Genomic DNA, 25005 nt, shown 5'->3' with positions numbered 1-25005 from the left:
CCCACGGTGATGATGCCGAGCGCTGCCCAACTCCTCCGCTAAGCTCTATGAGCTGGAGATGTTCCTGCCTTGCAGGAACAGGATGAAAGCACTAAGAAAGATCCTTCAGGGTAATCCAGCCCCATATCTCATAAAGCAGTTGGAATCCCTGGGAGTTTAAGATCACACAGAGTTAGAAGTGGAGTGAATTTACTAACCCACTGCCCTTTTCAACATGACATGTTATTTCTCTTTGAAACATTCTGCACTCTGGGGACTGGTCACACTTCCATGGTTTGTGCTAGTAAGTTCTATTCTGTTACTTAAGGGTTACTTTAATAAATAAGGATAGTCTTATAGTGTTACTCATTAAAGGTTGTTCTTATTATTATGGATCCCAAGGAAGGGATATTAACCACTTTTTAACCTTGTTCTTTATTCTTCCTTTTGAAATCTGGTCAATTTTGAGCTATTTCATAAAATGCATCAGTGGAGAAATCCTTGATGGGGGATACTGGTATTTACAGAATGCTGGTGCTGGGTCCTTATTGAGCGAATTCAAAGCATATTGATTGGAAATGAGGATATTGGAAGAGCTTTGTTGTAGGGCTGCCCCAGGGACCCTATCCCATGGCAGAACCTGGTCAGGTGGAGGAAGCACTTATTACTATAACATGTGTTGGGTTAGCAATAATGAAAGGGCTCTCACTTGTAGAGCATCTCCTACTGGTAAGTGCTTGCCCCACATTGTCAATCAATCCTCTCAACTACTCCAAAGGGCTCCTTAACTTCACTCAAATAACGTGCTGGATCAGCTCTCTGTGCCCTTTGACATACTTACTGAGGCGCATGGCTCACCAATTGTCCTGAACTATCCTTCACCAGGCCTTTCTGCTACCAGAAACTGACTTACGGGTGTAGCCAGGGTCCACCGAATATGTTTCCAATCCTGCACCTGGCAGTTTGAGAAGTGCTATAGAAATGATGACATGGGAGCTATAAAAGTTAACTGCATGAACACTTAGATGCTTTAGAAATATTTAAGTGCTTCTGTTTAAAAGCATTTTATTTAATGTAGGGTGAGAGAGAAAACAATAAGCTAAATTATACATAAAAAAAACCCAGACTCTAGAAAGGTACTATGCTGACTTTTTTTTCCCCCCTTTGGCAAATGTCTTCAAATCCATGTGTCAGAGACAATAATGCATTCAGGGTGTTTGTGCAAGAAAGGCAAAGAGCCATCTGTGATGGCTTCTTAAAGAACACGCCCTTAGGCTGGACAGATGGCTCAGCAGTTAAAGGTGCTTGCCTGCAAAGCCTAATGACCATGGTTTGATCCCCCAGTACCCACGTAAAGCCAGATGCACAAAGTGGCACATGCACTTGAATTTCGTTTGCAGTAGATGGAAGCCCTGGCTTGCCCATTCTCATTCTCTGCCCCCCTCCTTGGAAATAAGTAAATAAAATGTTAAAAGAAAAGAAAAAGAAAGAAAGAAAGAAGAAAGAAAGAAAGGGCCCTCGCACATGTGGTGGTTTGAATCTGGCATGTTCCCCCACAGGCTCATGTTCTCAACGGGACTCGGTCCTCTCTCTGAAGCTTGGACCGCCATTCTGAAGTCTATGGAAGCCTTAGGCGTTTGCCAGGGGTGGGACTTTGAAGGCTATAGCCAGGCTGTGCTTCCTGACCCATTCCTTCTTCCTACTTTGTGATCGTGATGTGAACAAGCCTTGTCCACATGCTGCCACCATGCCTTCTTCACTTTCCACGATGGCCTGCACCCTCTGAAACCATGAGCCAAAAAAGTCCTTCCTCTGTTAAGTTGCTCCGGCCAGGTACTTTGTCACGGTGGTGACAAAATTAACACCATGCTACATAAAAGGACTATGAACTGAGGCATATGTTTAAGTTTTAAGTTAAAATGATACGTTCAGGGTTTCATACCTTGATTCCAGGCTTTAGTGGCTATTCCAATTAACTCATCAATTATCCACTCTAATGAGGTCAACTAAGAAGTCTGTTTTTTAAAAAAAATTTTTTCTTATTTATTTGAGAGAGACAAAGAGGGAGAGAGAATGTGTGTGCCAGGGCCTTCAGCCACTTTAAATGAATTCCAGATAGATATACCACTTTGTGCATCTGTGGGTCCTAGGGAATCAAACCTGGGTCCTTTGGATTTGCAGGCACGCACCTTAACTTCTAAACCATCCTTCCAACCCTAAGAAGTCTTTTGATGAAATTTATTATTATTATTTATATTATATTATTTATATATATTATTTATTATTACACATTATTTTACATATGGAGAAAGTAAATTTAGATGTCAGGTAACTTGTCCATGACTATGCACCTAGCTGATGGCAAAGCTGGACTTGAAAGCTAACTCCAAAGCCACATTCCTGCTTTTGATCAAGACTATCTTGTTTTTTATCCTTCAGCCTTGAAAATCTAAAATGCCTCACATAGCTTCATAATTGCCTTTGTATAGCAACATTGCATGGCTTGGATGTGGTTCGGTTTTCAAAGTTTCATGCATTAAAAGTATGGTTCCTAGTGTGGCCCTGAGAGGTTGTGCGGGGCCTTTAAGAAGCAGGGCTAGCCGGGCGTGGTGGCGCACACGCCTTTAATCCCAGCACTTGGGAGGCAGAGGTAGGAGGATTGCCGTGAGTTCGAGGCCACCCTGAGACTCCATAGTGAATCCCAGGTCAACCTGGGCTAGAGTGAGACCCTACCTCAAAAAAGCAAAAAAAAAAAAAAAAAAAAGAAGAAGAAGCAGGGCTAGGCCAGGTGTGGTGGCACACACCTTTAATTCCAGCATTTGGGGGGCTGCGGTAGGAGGATTGCCATTGAATTTGAGGCCATCCAAGACTACAAAGTGAGCGAGACCCTACCTTGAGAAACCAATCCAAACCAACAACAACAAAAAAGAAGAAGGGCCATCAGGAGGTTATATTAGTTACTTTTCTTATTGCTGTGACAATTTGGAGGGAAACAATCCATCATGGGTGGGCAGGCACGGCGGCAGGAACGTGAGGCAGCTGGTCACAATGCACCCACAGCGGGAAGCAGAGAGTGATGAGTGCTGATGCTTGGTTTGCTTTCTCCTTTTTCTTTCTATTATTTATTTATTTATTTGAAAGCGACAGACACAGAGAGAGAAAGAGGCAGAGAGAGAGAGAAAGAGAGAGAATGGACATGCCAGGGCCTCTAGCCACTGCAAACGAAGGTAACGTGGGTCCTGGGGAATCGAGCCTCAAACAGGGGTCCTTAGCCTTCACAGGCAAGCGCCTAACCACTAAGCCATCTCTCCAGCCTTGCTTTCTCCTTTTTGGTTAGTCTAAGACTCTGGCTCAAGTGTTACTGCCCAATGAAGGATGGTCTTCCCATTGCAGTTAACCCAGTCTAGAAACTCATTCCCAGACATGCCTAGAAGTTTGTTTCCTGTCAAGTTCACAATCAATCATTAACCATCACAGAGGTCTTTGGGTCACTGAAGGCTGCTGTTCTTGGGAAGGGCTTAGGCTAGTTTTACGGTAACTTTGGTGGTTACCATAAGAGGGCTGTTATAGAAACTTGAGCCTAGCCTGCTTCCTGATTGTGATGCCATCACTTGATTTCATGTTTGTCCTGCGATTGCCATCCACCATGTTGTGACCCAACCAAGACCTGAGCCAGTGTAGATGCCAAGCCCTTGGACCTCCCCAAGTGTGAGCTAAATAAACCTTTTCTTTATAAAATTAGCTTGTCTCATGTATTTTGTTGGGTAAAGAAATATGTGATTGGTATACATTCCTTACCAAGCAAAGCAGATTAATGAAATATAACAGTGATGATAAAAGTCCATCTTTTAGCTCCGTAGAGGTTTTGCTGGGATTTTCTAAAAGGATTCAACTCTGCACAGTTGATTGTGAAGCAAACTTACAAGCAAACCCCGTGTTTTCAATGGCTCCACTTTCTAAGTCTAGCTGTGGAATTTTTCTATGGAAATGGTCCAAACCTTTGGCAGGAAACGACTGTTCTAGAGTAGTATGTTTAGAATTGTAGCCTTTCTCCAAACCACAGAGCCTTTAACAGCATTATCCAGATTCTGAAGCCCTCTATTTTGCTTTTGCTTCCTTATGTATATGTATGTATGTATGTATGTATGTATGTATGTATGTATGTATGTATGCATGCATGCATGTATGTATGTATTAGTTAGTTTTTGGAGACAAGCTTGTGATGTATCCAAGGTAGTCTTGAACTCCAGATTCTCCTGCCTCAGCTCCCTGAGTGTTAAGATCACATCCTCCCTCATACCTTTCTCATACTCATTTCCTGACACTGTCTTGTACCTAATAGAACACTGAGGGCTGGATGGGAAAAAAGAGGTGGGTAGGAACCTATTCAGTAATAGGTGGAAACAGCCCAAATTGGCAATTACATCTTGCTTCTAATTATTTTGCAAACTAATTTTGCCCCTGGAAACCTGAAAACTAAGAAGGAAAAGGAGGAGGAAGCAGTAGAAGAGGAGGAAGATGGAGAAGAAAATACAAGTTTGAAATCTTTTCCATTTCTTTGTGGAGCAGCTGCATTAGACTGTGACTCTAAATCAGGAGAAATCAAGGGATCATAAGATCATATGGCTTAAAATGAATCTTAAGCTGCCATCTTGTCCATCCCTGTTTCCTCTTCTTCTCAGCAAGGCTAGTCCAACTTGAGCCATTTATTCCAGCCAGAACCTGTCCTATTTTTAAAGTATGGAAGGGAATGAGAACACAACTGTCTTCCCCTGTAGCTCATTTAGTGTTTAATAATCCTTGCTGTCATTAAAGTCTAAAAAAATATCTTCTCAGATGGGGAAGGGACGGCTCGCTCAGCATCATGACCCAAGGTGTGTGGCGGCCTTGGCCTTCTCCCGGGCAGCAGTGTTCTCTGATACATAAGCCACTAGCAAGCTCCTTACTTACTGCAGTGTTTTTCTGATCGTTCTTCCCTAAGTCCTAGAAAACAAACACTACATACTGTGAATCAAGGCAGTGGAAAGGGGAGAAGGATCTGTCAGTGGCAACACCGGGTCCTCTGAGATGTCACTGAGCCATCTTTACAATGCAGTACGTGTCGGTAAGGTCAATGCCATACTAAAAAAAAGTTTCCCCCAAAGGGGAAGGAAGCAACAGCTAAAAATATGTCATACCAGCTGTTATAAATGCTTCTCAAAGGAAGCAACCAACTATTTCATTAGCTGCCTCTTTGAAGAGCAAATGAAGGCTTAAGAAAATCATAGAATTTATTAGTTACAGGCCAGGTTGGCTAGATCTGTCATGGTGGTGGTCGTGGGGGGAGGATTTTCCACTGAGAAAGAAAGTCTGTTGGTGAAAGACAAAATAATTAGATGAGGGCTGGAGAGATGGCTTAGCAGTTAAGCGCTTGCCTGTGAAGCCTAAGGACCCCGGTTCGAGGCTCGCTTCCCCAGGTCCCACATTAGCCAGATGCACAAGGGGGCGCACACGTCTGGAGTTCATTTGCAGAGGCTGGAAGCCCTGGTGCGCCCATTCTCTCTCTCTCCCTCTATCTGTCTTTCTCTCTGTGTCTGTCGCCCTCAAATAAATAAATAAATAATTAAAAAATTAGATGAAAACGTATGAGGAACTCCAAACTTCCCAGCGGCTCCTAAGGCTTAGAGAGGGGATGGCCCATGGTCTGTGCGAGAGAATGCAGGTTCTCCAGCCTTCCTTTTATCACAAGAGGCATTCTGCAAACACCTCTTTTCTCAACAGGCTTGCCTCTGCTGCCCAGTCCCTCTCCTTTTCCTAAGACCTGTGTGCTGAAACTTTTGCACAAGCTGACTGGAGAGAGCTCAAAGTGGCTGGTGGCCGTGCAGGACAGTATAGCTGGCAGGGTTTTGGACAGAAGGGCTTTGTGAGCCAAGCAAGTATGCCAGAGCAGGCCCTGCTGTCCAAGAGGTTGATGACTTGTTCCCACTTGTACAGCAGGGGCTTCCAAAGGAGCCACTTTCCTTCAGACTCATTTTAGTAGAACCTTGTCTGCTATCATAGTTTCTTTTCAGATGGTGCCTCCATGGGACCTAGAAGACAGCCATATAAAAAAGGTGGGCATGGTAGCACACATGTAATTCCAGTGCTGGAGAGGTAGAGGAAGATAACTGGAGCTTGCTGGCCAGTTAGTGTAGTCTCCAAGCTACTGGGGAACCTTGTCTCAAAATAGGTGGGTAATGGCTGAGGAAGGACATCCATGGTGATCCTCTGGCCTCCACCCAGGTGTGCACATACTTCCATGCACACCTGATGCATGCACACTTGCACACACACATAACACACCTACACACACAAGTCTTCTAGGATTAAAACCAAGTCGGTCAGTAAGACACATCACAAAGAAAGCAGAAGTAAAAATAAGTATCACGATAATGTGACAGAAGGCTAAGTGATCAATATTACTACAAAATATTTAGTGAATTCCTTGGGGGCATTTTCTTGTTTATTTTGGAAATTCATTACTTTTGTGAACATCTGCCTACTGAGCCTTGGAATTTATTAAGTCCCTACTGTTCAGCAAACATCTCTGGCAAGATGGGCAAGACAGGCTTCTGCTCACATGCCATCTCTTATTGAATTATAGTAGCTTCTCAGGGGCGCAGATGGAGAAGGACTCAGAGACCACGTCTGGGCTTAGTGAGAAGCAGCCATTATCTAACAGAGATTCTCTGCCCTCAGAGAGAGGCTGCCACCTGCATGCCAGGAACTGCTGTCTCCAAAATTGCTATGACTTTTTGAGCCACACAAGATGCTGGGAAAGAAGAATAAAGAACTGGCCTTGGGTTGGGGAGCTAGCCCAGTCAGTAAAGTGCTTGCCTTACAAGCATGAGGACTTGAGTTTGATCCCTAGAACCCATGCCACACCACACCACACCACACCACACCGTGCCGCACTGCACCACATAACACAACACAACACAACACAACACGACACAACACGACACAATACCACACCACACAGCTCAACAAAACAATAGTGAAAATGGCAGCTCTGGCTCATGTGAGAGACTCCATCTCCAGGAAATAGGTAATGAATGAAGGAGGATGGCACCTGACATTCTCTTCCAGTCTCTGCACATATGCACACGTCATGTGCATCTGCACACACATGCATATGCTCTATATACTTCACATCACACCCTACATATTCCATACATCACAGATATAAATGCACACACATGCCAAACAATCATCCCCCAAGCATTTGCAATCCTGGCGCTGGGGAGGCAGAGACAACAGGATCCCTGGGGCTTAGTGGTCAGCCAGGCTAACCTATTAACCTGCTTGGGGAACTCCAAACCAACGAGAGTCCTTGTTTCAAAACAAAAACAATAAACAAAGTCAACAGGACTCTTAAGAAATGATACCAGAGGTTTTCTTCTGACCTACACACACACATGTACATATGTGAATGCCCACTGCACACCTCCATACACACATGCATGTGTACACACACACACACACACACACACCACAGCCTTTGTTCCTAAGGAGTTCAGGATAGGAAACAGGAGGTGAATATATTGACCAAAAGTTATGGCCAGGACACCAAGAGCAGACACCAAAGTATGTTGGGAGAAACAAAGCCAATATATGAGTAGTCGGTCAGCTTCAGGGAGTCACAGAGAGGCAGTAGTTCTAGAAGGATCTTCCATCTGTGGAGACTATCAAGGCTGTAGGGTAGCTGGTCCAAGGTAGGAGTAAAAGTTCAGAGTCAGATTCTACTGAGTGTTCATTGAGTCCATGTCTGAGGACAGGACTAGAAAGGAGAGGCATGTACGCAGTCTGAAGTTACAAGACAGACATAGGCCACACTGCCTGAGTTCCAATCCCAGCTAACTCACTTATCTATGGTGTGGGTCAAGTTAATCCCTCGAAGCCTCTTTCCTCATCTGTCAAAGGAGCATTAACAATCATGTCCAGCTTGGGGGGGTGCGCAGGATAGTAGGATTCAACATTTGTGTAAAGGGCTTATATTCACTATGGAGTCTCAAGGTGGTCTCATACTCATGCTCCTACCTCTGCCTCCCAAATTCTGGGATTAAAGGTGTGTGCCACCATGCCCAGCTCGTGTAAAGGGTTTTAAACAGTATCCAGTATGTATCAAATACCATGTTTATGAGTGTTATCACAGATTTACTCTTTTTGGTGGTCAATTTTTTGGGGGGAGGGGTCTCCAGGTAGGGTCCACTATAGCACAGGCTGATCTGCAACTCACTATGTAGTCTCAGGGTGACCTCGAATTCACAGCGATCCTCCTACCTCTGCCTCCCAAGTGCTGGGATTAAAGGTGTGCGCCACCACACCCAGCCAATTTTTTAAAATCTATTTTTATTTATTTACAAGCAGAGAAAGACATAGAAGAGAGACAGACAGAGAGAATGGGCACACCAGGGCCTCCAGCCACTGTAAACAAATTCCAGATGCATGCACCACTTTGTGCACCTGGCTTTAAGTGGGTACTAGGGAATCAAACTCAGGTCCTTAGGCTGGGAAGGCAAGCGCCTTAACCACTGAGCCACCTCTCTAGCCCTGGTGGTCAATTCTAAATGCATTACTTCTAAAGTACTTCTAAATGCAGTACTTCTAAAAAAATGAATGAAGGTTAATTTTCAAGAAGTAAAGTGAATGAAAGAGAAAGGGAGAGAGAGGAAGGTGAGCCCTTTACTCACCATCAATGTTAAGACTCTAAATTGGCCATGAATCTTTGGATTAAAGTCCAAATGTTAAGAATGCTGAAAAAGTATCAGTGCTAGCTGGGTCTGGTGGTACAGACCTGTATTCCAGCTACCCTGTAGGCTGAGGCAGGAAGATTACAAGTTAATGGCCTGCATGTGCTACTAAGTGAGTTCAGGGTCAGCCTGAAGAATTTATTGAGACCCTGTCTGAAAATAAAAGGTAAGGCTGGGCGTGGTGGCACATGCCTTTAATCTCAGCACTTGGGAGGGAGAAGTAGGGTGATCACTGTGAGTTTGAGACCACTCCGAGAATTCACACAGTGAATTCCAGGTTTGTCTTTTCCACAGCAGCCATCATACAGGATAAAAAAAACACAACAAAACAAAACAAAACAAAAAAACCTGGAGAGCTGGGCATGGTGGTGCACGCCTTTAATCCCAGCTCTTGGGAGGCAGAGGTAGAAAGATGGCCTTGTGTTCAAGGCCACCCTGAGACTACATAGTGAATTCCAGGTCAGCTTAACCTAGAGTGAGACCCTACCTCAAAAAAAAAAAAAAAAAATCTAGAGATAGAGATGCTGAGTTCAACTCTTGACATCCTATTCTTTTTTTAAAAAAAATTATTTATTTATTTATTTATTTGAGAGTGACAGACACAGAGAGAAAGACAGATAGAGGGAGAGAGAGAGAATGGGCGCGCCAGGGCTTCCAGCCTCTGCAAACGAACTCCAGACACGTGCGCCCCCTTGTGCATCTGGCTAATGTGGGACCTGGGGAACCGAGCCTCGAACCGAGGTCCTTAGGCTTCACAGGCAAGCGCTTAACCGCTAAGCCATCTCTCCAGCCTGACATCCTATTCTTGTAATCTTTCCTAACAGCTGAAACAAAGTTGACAGGCTTCGTGACAGCCACTCCTGTGGTCCTTTCTGGTCACACAGGCTCATGGTGAAGAGCCAGTTTTGTCCTCAGGCCTTACTGAGAGAACAAGGTAGATGGTTCCGCTCTTCTCACGTCACTTTTCTTTCATGCAAGAAAAGATCAGCTCAGAGGTCTTTGCGGTATCACTTGATTTAACCTCTGCCATCAATAAAAGACACGCTTGCCACTGACTCAGTGAAAACAGGTTAATTCTCATTGGCCTTATCCTAACCCTTTTTTTCAAAAACTCTGGCCCCACAGCTCATTTGTAATCCCTTATAGAAATCCTTTCTCTCCATCTCAATGTTGTGACATCGTTTCAAAGTTGGCATCCATCTAAAACCAAGCTTGGTGCTAGCTAGTGCTTGTAATCTCTTTATAATCCCTGGTTCACCCCTGAAACTTCTTCACCCTTGAAAACAACTATTGATTTCTCTCTGCTATTTCTTCTTCATAAATCATTGATAATTCATCTTCATTTTCTTTTTCTTCTTTAATTCTTTTCAAGACAGGGACTCACTCTAGCCCAGGCTGACCTGGAAATCATTCTGTAGCCCCAGATTGGCCTCAAACTCAAGGTGATCCTCCTACCTCAGCTTCCTGAGTGTTGGGCCTAAAGGCATGCACTACCATATGAGAACTTATCAATGAATCTTATCAGCTCATCAGAGCTTTATTTTTCTCTCTCTGAAATGTTTTCTTCATTTGTTTTGAAAGACACATTTTCTCTAAGTGCAGTAAGTAGTTACTCCTTCAGTTTCTGCTGTTCCTCCTTCCTGCTAGCCTTCGGGCTGAAGACCCAGGTTCTTGTTTATCCTCTCCATCCACATCCTGGCCTTGGGAATGTCATTTGGGCTCATACCTTTAAACAATACCCATGTGCTGGTAACCTCCACACATCTATCTCAGCTCCATCCTCTCTCCCAAGCCATATAACGCACGTATCCTTCTGGCCCCTCGATACCTCCAGTTCTCTGTTGAGCACACTGCACTCACCAGGTTCAACACGGAGCTCTTGCTCTCACCTGAAACCTACTCTACTTGACCGACTCACATCTCGACGGGTAGTATCAACAGCCTTTCAGTTGTTTAGGCAAAACCTGTTGGCTTCACTGTTGACTCTCCTCTCTCTCATTTCTTCTACTGATTGGAAAATCAATAAAGGAAACGAGTGAGAAGTGCTGTTGGCTCTATTTTCAAAGTTCGTCCAGGCGCTGACTGCTCCCCATCCTTCCGCCATGGCTCTCCCAGTTCCAGCTCTCATGGTCTCTTGCCTGGATGACGACAATGGCCTCCTCACTGCCCTCCTGTTCCCGTCTTTGCACATGTACAGCGTATTTATAACCCAGCATCCAAGGGATCCCCTTAGCATATGATGTAGGCCATGCCATTCATCTGCCCCCCAAATCCCAATAGCTCCTGGCTTACTGAGGGCCAAAGTGAAGTCCTTATCATTGGCTAACCATGTACTATGGACTTGGCCCCCCACAGTGAGCTCTCAGCCACTGTTGACCTCACTCCTCTTTGGGGACTAGCCTTCTTGCTTTCTAGGAATTAAATCTAGGGATCTTTCCTCTAGTTCTTCCTCTGCCTGGAATCCTTTTCCTCCCAGATGCTTGGCTAACTCTCGCATCTCCACCACATCTCAGTGAGACCTGCCCTGACCACATTACTTCATACCACAACCACCTCACCACCTAGGCTTGGTTCTCCTCACTCAACTCTTGTTTCCATATGATGTTTTGACCTCTAGATGAGCCTGACCATTTACTCATATGCTATAATTTACATATAGTAGAACACTTAATAGCACAGGGGATGGTGGCTTTGTCTTATTCACTGATGTGGCCCAGGTGCCTTGATCAGGCTGGGCCTACAGAAGGCTCTCAATGAACATTTTCTGCATGAATGAACCCAGAAGTGAATCAGTAATGTATGTTCAAGTCAACACTGAGTACTAATCCTATCAATTCTGGCTTTTAATTTATTATTGTTATTATTATTATTATTATTTTATTTTTCAGAGAGAGAGTGGAAGAGAATGGGCATGCCGGGGCCTTTCATGAAGCCTCTGTGAATGAATTCCAGGCAGTGTACCCCTTTGTGAACATGTGTGACATTACACACTTGCATCACTGTGTGTCCAGTACATGGGATCTGGAGATTCAAACCTGTGTTCTCAGGCTTTACAGGCAAGCACCTTAACCACTCAGCCATTTCTCCAGCCCCTGAGTACTAATCTCATCATTCTGCTCTGTACCTGCTCCTGTCCTAATGACACCTCTGTGACTTCGCAGCTGAGGTTTGGAAACTCACTGGCTCTTCACCCATCACTGGTCCCCCAGCTAGCTTGCCCACAGACAACCAGTCCCTGTACAGCATTGCTCTCTTTCCCATGCTCCTTTCCAGCTCTTTCAGTGCTCAGATCCCTCCCTTCTCTCTGCTTCCATGGCCATCCCGCCCTCCCCTTCCTTTCCATGAATCATCCTCTTCCCTCACTGCTTTCCAACCCTACCTGCACATCACAAACCCCATTGTACTGCTCACAATGTAAATCCAACCCCCCCAATTTCCTCCCACTTCTCCTTCCTTTTCATTCTCACTCATTCTCATTTCCCCTGTTCAGGCTTTCTTGACCCTCCTGTTCACAAGAACTTCTACATATTTACAGTCCATACAGTATAGAATTTCTCCCACTTACTCATCTAGTGAACACTTAGTGTGTGCTTACTGTTATGGCTCTGGCCTCATAGACATATTTCCCTTACCACAAGCTGAGAGGGTAGAGCCATCCACGTTCCCATTTTAGAAGTGGGGACCTTGTTCAGAGAAGTTAAATGACCTAAGTTGTACTTAGCCAGTTGTAAGTCTGGGCTCAAGTCCATGACCTTTCCACTTGGTCAGGCTCTCTCCTGAGGCCCAGTGGACATTTGATAGACACACAAGTGAACCAATGCCCAAAGGTGTGCAGTTTTGAGAAACACAATGAACCACCATGGACCATGCAGCGGAGTAAAACAGTGAACACATATTTTGTTAAAGAGATATTACTGAAATTCAAAGCTGATATGGTCTATGTATTTGAAGGGAATATTTGGGAGGTAAGAACTAAGCTCTGTCTTCTTTTTCTGCTAATGCTCTTAAGGGGGTGGTGGTGCTCCAAACCCTTTCTTCTTCCAGATATATGTCATCTAGTTATCTAGTTAAACCTGCAAATCTTTGAAACTCAAGTACTATACAGGGTTCCCAAGTTCAAGACAGCCACAGCAGCCATCTACAGACTTCTGCTCTACCAGTGGGCTGGGTGGCCACAGTGTAAGCGATTGCCTGATGACTATAACCTGGCAACCCTCGTGTGTGTGTGTGTGTGTGTGTGTGTGTGTGTGTGTGTGTGTCTCCATATGCATGGAGACACCTTTTTGGAGACAGGGTCTCTCACTTGCTTGGAAATCACCTCTAGGCTAGACTAGCTAGAGAGTAAGCATGAGTATCCGCTGTCTCTGCCTTCCCAGTTCTAGAACCACAGGCACAGCTGTGGGTACTGGGACCTGAACTCAGGTTCTCATGCTTGTAAGGCAAGCACTTTACTAAATGAGTTCTCTACCCAGCCCCTGTGAGACCCATCTTAAACACACCAATCTTGTCAAGAACTGGCCCTGAATGAATGAGTCAGCAAATGGAAATGTGTCGTGATCTCATGACTACATTCAAAATAAATGGCATATGATATGAAGATGAACAGATCAAGTTTTGAGAGGGCAGGTTGCTCAGAGCCTGCATCGCTCCACTTATCAAAATGTCTTATAATAGTAACTCGAGCCTTTTGCTTCCTCGGAAAACTCACGTGGGGAGAGCTTCATGGCTATTGTACTAGCATTGACCATCAGCCTCTGTCACATGGAAGCTGGAGAATATTTCCTATTGGATTATAGTCTATGAACAACACTTCTGTGAGACCTTCTCCACTTATGTAGTAATACCCAGTAATCACCCCAACTACCTCATGTTCAAGTTACTATTTAAATGTAAAATAGGAATTAAAAAAATTCTCATGGGGCTTGGGAGATGGCTTAGTGGTTAAGGTGCTTGCCTATGAAGCCTAAGGACCCAGGTTCGATTCTCCAGGTCCCACGTGAACCAGATGTACATGGTGGCACATGCATCTGGAGTTTGTCTGCAGTGGCTAGAGACCCTGGCATACCCATTCTCTATCTCTCTCCCCTTTTCTGTCTCTAATAAATAAATAAATGAAAAAATCTTTTAAAAAATTATCATTTCAATACCAGTATTTATGAAAATGTTACATTTGTTTAAAGGAAATTCAGTGTTTCCTTTGCTAGTTTAGTAAGGTACTATTTCAGTTAATAGAATTATAATCCAGCAACCTTAAATATTTGAGAAAGCCATTTAAAAAGGTCTAGTAGCAAGAGGATTCAAGTGGGGACAGAGCCCGAGAGGACATTGTTGCTGGATCTTTTCTTGTTGTTTTGTTTTTTTTTAGGTAGGGTTTTGCTCTGGCCCAGGCTGACCTAGAATTTACTATGTAGCGTAGCCTCAAACTCACAGTGATCCCCCTACCTCTGCCTCCCAAGTGCTGGGATTAAAGGTGTGTGGCACCACGCTCAGCTGCTGCTGGCTTTTAGTCGTTCTTTGTTGTTGTTGGTTTGCAGTGCTGGAGAAGGAACCTCACAAGGTAAGAGAAAGCACTCTGCTACTGAGCTACATCCCCAGCTCCTTTTCTCATATCTTTTAATGGGGAGTCTCTGCAAGTTGACAGGCACATCGGGTGTAGGCATGGTGGTTCACACCTTTAAGCCCAGCACACAGGAGGCCGATGGAGGAGGATTGAATTTGAGGCCAGCCTGCACTACAGAGTTAGATCCAAGTTAGCCTGGGCTAGAACGAAAGCCTGCCTCACAAAAAAAAAAAAAAAAAAAAAAAAAAGGAAAAAGGAAAAAATACAAACAATAGCAACAACAAATCTTCAACCCCCATAAGGTCATGGAGTTATCTGGACAGTGGCACCAAATTCACAGATAGATGCGGACCAGCACACTGCTGGAGGGCAGCTGTCCTCCCAAAGTGCTGCTTGCCACGAGCATGAATGAAAGTTGCTCACAGTGCTTGGCCACATGAGGAGCCACAGGGAGCACTTTGGGTGCTAGTGGACATGGAACGTGGCTTCAGTGGTCAAAAGAGCCAGAGCCGAGGGGTCACCCTCCGTTCTCCCCTCTCTCAGAGCGTGTCTGACTTGTCTGTCCCGAGAGGTGAGACGGGGCGGGAGGGAGCCCACAGCACTCACAGCAGGCCGAAGCACGGGGCAGCATTCTCACTTAGCCAAACTGCTCCCCTGCTCAGAAGCAAAAAAAAAGGGGCCCTCAACAACTGGGGATGCGATCACAAAATGCAAGGGGAGGGGACATTCCAGGATGAATTAAAAAAAAAAGAAAAGAATCTAAGGAAAGGAAAAAGGAGAAGAAATATGCAATTATACAATGCACAAAGCCCCGAGGGTGGCTGGTTAACTATGGGTTAGAATGAGCTTTAGACAGAATCACGAAGAAACTCAAGTGTCTCAGCAAAGCCTCAAACCCCAGGGTGAAAGGCATTTCATTTGTGGAAAGAGGACCTTTCCTCCTCTCACCATTTATTCTCTCTCACTCACTCATTGCTTTATTTTTGGTCTGTCTAGAACCCAAATTTAGTCCATCCATCATTTTTACCTGCCCAGTATTTTCAGCTTTCCAACGCCAAAGAGCAGCAAATACGGAGGAGGTCACAGAGCCCTTTCCCCCAGCTGACGGCCACCAGCCCTTCTCTCGCAAGGTTACAAGGGTGCTCAGAGCAGACACTGACAGCAGGACGTGCCACACACAGCAAGTCATCACGCCAGACTGCAGGAAAGGGGCCTCCAGGGGACTTACTTGTGCTTGTGCTGGTTCCAATCGTGTTGATGGTGGCGGGGACAGACGAGGAGGAGTACAGAGGCACGTGGCCATTCTCACACCCCAGGCTTTTGTCCTGCCAGTTGGAGGCGCTGATGCAAATCCCAGAATCCCGAGAGTTCTGCCACCCGTTGAGCTTGTCGTCCGAGTTCTGTCTTTGGTGGTAGTAGTGTGTCTGTCCATAATCCACAGAGTCCGAGCGGCCCCGGCTCTGGCCGCCTCCGAAGCTGGTGGATGTGCGGTCCTCCAAATGATTCAGCCACATGGCCAGAGCGCTGCGGTCTTCCAAAGAGGTGGCCGGGTGGATCAGAGCATAGGACAGCAGCTGCCTGCTCTCCTCAATGTGCTGGTTGTGTTCAATGGAGTGCGCCAGGATTTTAGGCAGCAGTTTCATATACTCGACTTTTGCCTCGAGGTTTCCCGGCTTCAGCAGAGGCAGGTGAGTTAACAGAAGGGAGATCACTTTATCCTTGGATTCCTGTTGCCATTGGTTAATGATTCCTGAAAAGGAAAATACACAGGACAAATGAACAAATACACCCACGACAACACTAAATGCCACACCGTCAAAAAATGGCTGTGGAGTTGAGTCCCGATCTATGCCCCCTGGCTACATTTCCTCAAGACAGCCTGTGCCTCAGATTTGTTAACTGACCTCAAGTCTTAGATGATGTAACCCAGGCTGCCCTTGAACTTATGACGACTCACCTACCTTGGTCTCTCTGAAATTACAGGCATGAACCACCACAGTTGGCTTATACGTTGTTGACTAAGAACATTTTGGCTGGGGATCCCAGAGTCTACCACCATGATGTCCAGTTGGAAGCCACATGTCATCTATACTTACTGAGCACCTGAAATATGGCTAGTATGAATTGAGACATGCTATTTGTGTGAAATGTACAGTTCACAATGTGAGTAAATACTACACCCATTAGTAAAGTTTCATATTGGGTTGGAGAGATGGCTTAGCGGTTAAGAACTTGCCTATGTATTTTGTTGTTTATTTATTACAGACAGAGGAATGAAGGGAGAGAGAATGGGTGCACCAGGGCCTCTAGCCACTGCAAACGAACTCCAGATGCATGTGCCACAATGTGCATCTGGCTAACGTGGGACCTGGAGAATTGAACCTGGGTCCTTAGGCTTCATAGGTAAGTACCTTAACTGCTAAGCCATCTCTCCAGCCCATGGGAATCTATTTTGAACACATCCACAAGGATCCCTTCTTTCCTTCCCACTCAACATGCAAACTTTGCCTTGACTGGTTGGTATTTGAGAAAGCGCTGGATCCTAACCACTATACCACCTGGGAAGAGATTTGACTGGTGTTTGAGAAGTGCCTTGTGTTAGAGGTTGACAGTCATCCAGAGGGCTGGATAGTCCTGCTAATTTTCCCATGGTGTCTACAGGGTTCAAAGGGGTTCCGACGGCCACATGCTGCAATCACATCAGCCTCTACCATGACACCATGGGAAAGAATGCTTTCAAAGACAAGTCTCAGTGCTGTGGATTCCATCTGGAGCTCCCCCAGAGGCATAGTTGGGGCTGGAGAGATGGCTCAGAAATTAAGGTGCTTGCCTGTAAAGCCTAGGAACCTGAGTACAATTCCCCAGTATCTACCTAAAGCCAGATGCACAAGGTGGCACATGCATCTGGAGTTTGGAGGCAGTGGCTGGAGGTCCTAGAGTGTCTGTTTATTCTTTCTCTAAATAAATAAATAAATAAATAAATAAATAAATAAATAAATAAATGGCTTAGTTCTCAACTCAGTGCTATTGAGAGGAGACAGAAACCTTTTAAGAAGTGGGACCTCCTAGGACATTGCCTGGTCACTGGGAGCATGCCCTTGGAAAAGGATAGTGGGACCCTGCCCCCTCCCCCCTTCTTTTCTTTGTTTACTGGCTGTCATTATGTAAGTAACTTCCTTCGCCATGTGCTCTGGTGATGTGAGGTCTTGCCACAGGCCCCAAAGCAACAAGTCATGGACTAAAACCTCCTGAACTGAATAAACTTATTTTTTTTCTTTTAAGTGTGTTTTGTTACAGTGTCAGAAGGCTAACACAACCAACAAGAAAAGTGCAGTGTCTAGTGAAAGAATGTGGGCTTTGGAGTCAGACAGCCCTGGTCACAAGTTCCCAAACTGCCACTTGACTTGTCTCGCGGTGGTGCTTTGTTATCTCCTCAGCCAAGGGGAGCGCCTGCTGTATCTGCCTTCCTCATGCCCTTGGGTTAAATAAGGTACAGTATCAAAAAAGGCTACTCAAGGGCTGGAGAGATGGCTTAGTGGTTAAGGTGCATGCCTGAGAAGCCTAAGGACCCAGGTTTGATTCTCCAGGTCCCACGTAAACCAGATGCACATAGTGGGCCTGGGTCTGGAGTTCGCAGTGGCTGGAGACCCCAGAGTGCCCATTTGCACTCCCCCCCTCCCCCTCCCTCTTTCTGGCTCAAATAAATAAAAATAAAAAGCTAATCAAGCATTAGCTAGTGGAAGCATTCTCTTTTCTCCACATCAGTCAGCTCCACCATAGAGTGATGTGTGTGGTTTGGGAGACCAAGTTTTGCAAATAATATAGAGAAACTAGAGGGATCCGTGGGGAAGACACTTAACAAACAAAACATCACCCAGTTGGGAAAGAGATGGAGAGTGAAAAGGTGAATGAAAGTGGGGTTATGGGGCTTCTAACAGGAAGCGATGCCTGACCATCTGCAAGTGAGAGTTTCATGAAGAAACGTGGAAGGGTCATTCTGTAATGCACAAGCCTCCAACCTGAAGCAGGGGGTTGCTCCCGTAGGATGTGGTGAAGTGTACGGCCAGAATCACGAAAGACAGGCAGCATCATGGAAGGCTCCAGAATCCCTGGCCTGGGAGGTCTGTAGTGACATACTGTGGGCCCCATATAGAATCTGAAATTTCCAGTCACCACATTAGAGTAAAAAGAATGGGGTACAATTTATTTTAATGATCTGTTTGATTTAACCCAACACATCAAACAGTACTAACCTGCTGGCAGCTGACGATACCATCATTTCGACATAAATTCATTAAGGAGACGCTTTCCCTTCTCGGGTCATGTCTTTGAACCCCAGGGTGTATGTTATCACCGACAGCACATCCCACTTGCACTGGCCACACTGCACTGATCAGAGCCCTGGAGTGGCCGGTGGCTGCTGAGCTGGCCAGACATCCGGACAGACGTTCAGATGGGGAAGGAGAGCAGGAGGCACAGATGACCTCAGGAGGTCCCTCCCAGCTCCCTGACTCTATATTTAGCTAATTGCCACCAGATATAAGAACCTGTAGAGCTTCCCTGTAAAAGCAGGTCTGGGAGATGAAGGAGACCTATTCTATCATTCCCTTTCTTCTATCCAAACTCTATCAGCAAAGACTGGGCATTGTGGTATTTTTTTTTGGGGGGGAGGGAATCCTCTGTTCGTTTGAAATAGAGCCTTACTATGTATACCAGGCTGACCGCAAAACCCAAGGCAATCCTCCTGTGTCAGCCTCCTGAGAGCTAGGATGATAGATACAAGTCACCATGACTATATTACTCATGGTCAAGAGGAAGGCAGAAATCTATTTTGAAAGCCCAAGAGTTTCAGAGAGCGCACAGAAGAGAAGCACGAGAGCGCCGGAGGAGGGAAAGCCAGTGTCGTAAGCTGACACCGACCCGAGACAGCCAGGCATCACTACGCACATTTAAAAAAAAAATGTTGGGAACAACTTTTAATAAAAATGTGCAAGGCTGAGGTCCTCCCTATTCTTCTGCTAGGTCATTTTCCTGTTTGCATATTCTACCTTTCCACGAAAGGTCAGCCAATAAGTAATAAATAAATAAACCAGGAACAACAACAACAAAGAGGCAAACATGATTCAGCGAGCAGACTAACATGTTATCTCCATGTACCCACTCCCTGCTGGGGCTCAGCCCTGGGATTCGTGGGAGGAACCAGCACGGGCACAGAGAAAGGAGAAGGAGAGGTTGCTGGACCCTGGTCCCTCCTGCCCGGGGCTGCAACGGCTGTATCCTTAGGACGGAGCCTGGACGCTGCGGGGCCATGGTGCGGCCAGGAAGACCTGCGGGGGCTTGTGTTCGCCGCCCCTGGGGACATGGAAATGAGGGAGGCTGCTTTTCGAGGTTAACCACACCGAGTGGATCAAACTGTTCATGCTGCCCTGCTGACAGCCAGTGGTACTAGGCGGTTCGCTCACTCCCTCCTCAGGTGCCACAACTGCCCTCAGCTTACGCTGTGGACACTGAGGCACAGATGGGGGGAATCAGTTACCCTAGATCCCTTGGCAGAGTAGAGGTAGACCAATTAGCCCAAGATACTGCAGGACCAGAACAACTTGGCCTAAAGCTAGATATATTAATAGTCACAATATATATTTATTGTATCTAAAGTTTATATAAACATATAGTGTATAGCTGTTGAAATGTGGGGAAAGAAGTTACAGGGACAATGTAGATGATACTTTTCATGTTTTAAGATAGGCTCACAATTTCTTTTAACACTTCTCTCTGAAAAATCAAACCTAGGGCTGGAGAGATGGCTTAGCGGTTAAGCGCTTGCCTGTAAAGCCTAAGGACCCTGGTTCGAGGCTTGATTCCCCAGGACCCAGGTTAGCCAGATGCGCAAGGGGGCACACGCATCTGGAGTACATTAGCAGTGGCTGGAAGCCCTGGTGCGCCTATTCTCTCTCTCTGTGTCTCTTTCTCTCTGTGTCACACTCAAATAAATAAATAAAAATGAGCAACAACAACAAAAAAATCAAACCTCATCTCCTTCCTTCAGCCATAGGTTGAGTTCAGTGAGTCACTTCTGGCAGAGAGAGTGTGGTCGCAATGGCAGCGTGTGGTAGATGCAGTGTGGGCTTTCAGGGATCAGGTTATACAAGGCATGGCTCCCGCCTTGCTCTCTGTTGGATGGCTTGCTCTGCCCGAGGCCAGCGGTCATGTTGAGAGGTCACTCAAGCAACCCAATCGAGAAGTTGTTCCAGGGGGCACTGAGGCCTCTAATGTGCTGTCATGAGAGGCAGTGCTCTCTCTCTCTCTCTCTCTCTCTCTCTCTCTTTCACTGTCGCTGTCTCATTAAACTTAAAAAAAAATTGTTTTTACTTATTTGCAGGCAGAGAGAGAGAATGGGTGCACCAGGACCTTCAGTAGCTGCAAATTCCAGATACACGAGCCACTTTGTGCATCTGGCTTTACGTGGGTACTAGGACATCGAACTTGGGCACTAGGCTTTGCAGACAAGCACCTTAACAGCTGAGCCAGCTCTCCAGCCCCCTATTTAAGTATTTTATTGACAGCTTTCATGAGGGAGTTCTCTTGGAAGCAGACCTCCAACTTCGTTAGGCCTGGTGATAATTACTGCTCCAGACAACAGTTTGAAGAACCTTGAACTAGAATCACTCATTTCCTGACCCACGAGAAAAGGACACATGACGACATATTTGTTAGTCTAAGCTGCTAAGCTTTGAGTAATTTGTTATGGGGCTAAAGATAACTAATACATTATCCAAGTGCTCCTCTGGGAGAAGAAATGCTTAGCCATTTAGCTTTGAATATTCGATCCTTCTGGCAAAGACATTCCTGTTCTGAGATAGCCCCAGGAAGCTAAGTTCCTGCTATGAAACTCCTAGTTGGCCTCCCTTACCCTTCTTGTCTGCTCATCAACACCCATGGGCTGTGAGTTAGCTCCCTGGGCCTTCAGGGAGACAATGAACGGATTATGGTGACTTGACATACATCTAGATTTGGGGGATGCTGTTTTTTTTTCAGGGCAACTTAGAACGTGGTTTCTGATTCTGCTTTGATTTGCTGTGGGGGCCTGGCTGCAGGGAGAACATGCACTGATGATAACAGACTCTGAGTATGTCTGGTCAATGATGCTTTCCCGTGGCAAATTAATAAGCCAGCATTGCAGGATCTGTCTTCCTGTCTTCTAGGCAACTTAAGCCAGCTTCTCAGCATGAACATCCCCAAGGGCACCAAGGAGTACAGCTAGCCCCACCATCCAACAGAAGCCAGAGTCTGCATGCTTGGAATACCTGGGGCATTCTGGCTAGTTCCTGCCAGCTGTCCACTAGCCTTCTCTGTGGTATCTGCACCACCTTTCAGGAGCAAGGAACCCTCACTGAGATATGTACTCAACACATCTTCTTCCTCTGCGAGGACCCAGGGAGCCTCACCGGTTTCAAAATGAATTCTCCACCATTATTCCCCTGTCACCCTGCACAGGAACCCGCATGGGAAGCTCATGTTCTTAGGATACTGACTCACTTGTAACACAACCTGTGAATACTTCCTGTGAGTATGGAGCAGAGACGGGAGAGCTCGCTGGGTAATGGGGGCAAAAGTTAACGATTTATAATTTGCAATCCAGTGACATAATACTGAAAGAAAAATGAAAACAGCTATAATTAAAGATCATGAGGATTAGGAAACTGTCCCAGCAATTCTTTGAGTGACAAAGAGTATGTTTAAACACCAAGTTTGGTACTATTACTACACAATGGTATGTCACTGTTTAAGAGCTCTAGTTGTTAGTAAATTACCCTTAAATTACTATTTTATTATACCCTTGTTTTGAGTTTAATAACATTTACCATAAAAGGATTTCTCACAAGTGCATTTAGGCAATTTCTTCATGCGAGAAATGGCTGGGAGTTAAGTGTACACCCAAGAAGTACTGGTTAAATAAATGTGCTAAGAGGCAGGGACACTCGTGGGTCTTGAATAGTTAAATGCTCCTCGTTAGAATTGATATTACAAACTCACTCCTGGACACATCAGACACTAGAGGCTTCTAAATTTAGTGCAACTCCGAACAACTCAAAAACGGATGATAGCATCACACAGCAAACATTTGGTGGGGATGCGAGCTAACACAGGGCGCCCAAAGAAATCAGGAAGGAAAATGCTAGCTGGGCTGCCAGGCGTGGTGGTGCACACCTTTAATCCCAGTATTTGGGAGGCAGGGATAGAAGGATTGGCATGAGTTCGAGGCCACCCTGAGACTACATAGTGAGTTCCAGGTCAGCCTGGGCTAGAGTGAGACCCTACCTTGAAGACAAAGCACAGCAAAGCAAAACTAAACTAAACAATTTATATCAGCCATGGTGGACCCAGGTTGTCCACAGTGACCAAGGCCCTGTGGCAACTAGTGGTGCCTTGAACAAAAGAATAAGATGACATGAATCCTCCCCCTATTTCGAGGGGAAATGACTGCTTCTTGGACGATCCTTCCCTCCTGGCATTCACACTCTGTACTCCCTCTATGACACTGGTCAGAACAGGTCTATGTGACCAACAGTGTGACCGAGGACTTCTGATGTGTCTCGAGCAGCCTTTTTACCTTGCTTTCTTCAGTTCACTTGCTGCAGGGGAAGTTAGTCATTTCAATTATGAAGACGCTTTGGCATCTCCAGGCCTCCTGATAAGGGTCAGAACAAGCTTAGTAGCCACGTGACTGAACCACCTCGACAGTGACTTCTCCAGTTCTAGTCAATATTACATTGTTATATTAAACCATTAAGTTTTGTTAGATTTGTTAAACAGCTGTAGTTAACAAATGTATGGAGCTTTATGCTATTAGGTTTTGAAATAAAAAAATGATTTAAAGTGCTTTTTTAAAGTGCTTTTGCTCCTTGACCTCCCCAGAAAAGGCTGAGATCCAGGGCTCATGTGAAAGCAGGTCTCCTGGCCGTGCTCCAAGGGGAAGAGCCAGGGACTTCTGGCCCTCACACGTGCCCGCACTGGCTCGTTCACCGTCCCCGAGTGGTCATCTCGTCCACGAGGCCTTTCCATCTGCACTCACGTTCCCACAGGCCCCTGCACAGCAGGGTGCTCCAGGAAGACACTTCTGCTCCTGAGTGACCCAAGGGCTCAAATTAAGGCTATGATTCACCTTCAGTTGCTGACCCCTGCTGGCTATGACTGACGGTAGAGGTCTGAGGCTCCCCACTTCCAGATAGCATTTGAAATAGTGCTGGTTCTGACCTCGGGCTTGTGACTATGCAGTCATCTCTCACTTTGGTGTTTCCATCGCAGAGTTCTCTCTTGAACTCCAGACATACAGATTCAACCACATCCACCACGTCTTCTCAGATGGTCTCAGAGTCTCATGCCTGAAGCTTATTCTCTCTCTCTCTTGCTCTCTCTCTCTCTCTCTCTCTCTCTCTCTCTCTCACTCTCTCACTCTTCCTCAGCATCTGTTCCTTGGCTCTCTCTTTATGTCAGCAAATGGCTTCTCCCCCTTCCTAGTTGCTCAAGTCAGAACCTTGGAGAACCCCTGGCGCTATCATATCATATCATCAACTCGTATTTAATGGTACCAAACCCTCTGACCTAAATCTTCAAAATATATCTAGAATATGAACATACTTTGGCGTCCCACTCCACCAGCAGCCAAGGTCTAAAAGACTGCCACGTGACCTCTGGCACACACTCCCACCACTGGGATGCCATCCGCCCTGGAAAGCTCATCCGAGGCTCAACCAATGAAGTCACCTGGTTTGGACTACTGGTTTTGCATCCAAAACTTGGAGTTCAGCAAACCCGATTTCTTTAGAAAGCACCCAGGCTCAGGCATTTTTTTGCCACTGCAGTAGAAAATGGAACAAGAGACCATCTCATTCTGAGTACAAGCCAGAGGGATGGCTTTATACTTAGGGTCCTCTGTGGTCAACACCACCATGCTGCCCTCCCTCTCCGTCGTCTATCCCCCTTTCTCTTAACATGGCCCCTCCCACCACACACCCCTCAGAATCTCAGCGGTTGTGGTTGTTTCCTCCGTCTGGAACACTTCCCTCCTGACCTACCCTTAGCACTTCTCAGCTCCATCTCTGCTCAGATGTCACTCTCCTAGTGACACCTTCTCTGTGACACTAAGTTGCCCACCTCGCCCTTCACTCCCTAATCTCTAGTTCTGCTTTCTTCTCTCCACCATGCTCGTCACTGTGGCTCTGCTGTCCGTCACACCGCCCTTCTGCTGCTCACCGCGGGACACAAGCCCAGGGGCGGGGGGAGAGTGTCTTCATTTTCCCATACGTTAACATTTTCTTATTAATCACATTACTTATTTATGAGAGAGAGACAGAGAGACAGGGGAAATAGGCGTGCCAGTGCCACCAGCCACTGCAAATGAATTCCAGATGCATGTGCCACCTTGTGCATCTGGCTTACATGGGTCCTGGGGAAGTGAACCTAGGTCCTTATGCTTTGCAGGCAAGCTCCTTAACTGCTTAGCCATCTCTCTAGCCCTGTTATTCCCATTAAAAAAAAAATGTTATGTATTTATTTCAGAAAGAAAGAGATAGATAGATAGGTACATACATAGATAGATAATGGGCAAGTCAAGGCTTCTAGCCACTGCAAACAAATTCTAGACACATGCACCACCTTGTGTATTTGGTGTATGTGGGTACTAGGGAATTGAAC

The 25005-nt window shown here is 45.8% G+C and overlaps 1 protein-coding gene across 3 annotated transcripts in view; it reads right to left on the bottom strand.

Annotated features, from left to right (window-relative positions):
• The window catches only part of Samd4a (sterile alpha motif domain containing 4A), a 251393-nt gene that overhangs the window by 80234 nt on the left and 146154 nt on the right, over positions 1-25005 (bottom strand). For all 3 annotated transcript variants that reach the window (XM_045154100.1, XM_045154101.1, XM_004649204.2), the window contains exon 2: positions 15539-16060. In XM_045154100.1, coding sequence (XP_045010035.1) covers positions 15539-16060 — 522 coding nt within the window. The remainder of the gene's footprint in view (positions 1-15538; positions 16061-25005) is intronic.

Source organism: Jaculus jaculus, chromosome 7, assembly GCF_020740685.1.
Source record: "Jaculus jaculus isolate mJacJac1 chromosome 7, mJacJac1.mat.Y.cur, whole genome shotgun sequence".
NCBI classification, from domain to species: Eukaryota; Metazoa; Chordata; class Mammalia; order Rodentia; family Dipodidae; genus Jaculus; species Jaculus jaculus.
This window is presented reverse-complemented; position numbering and strand designations above follow the sequence as displayed.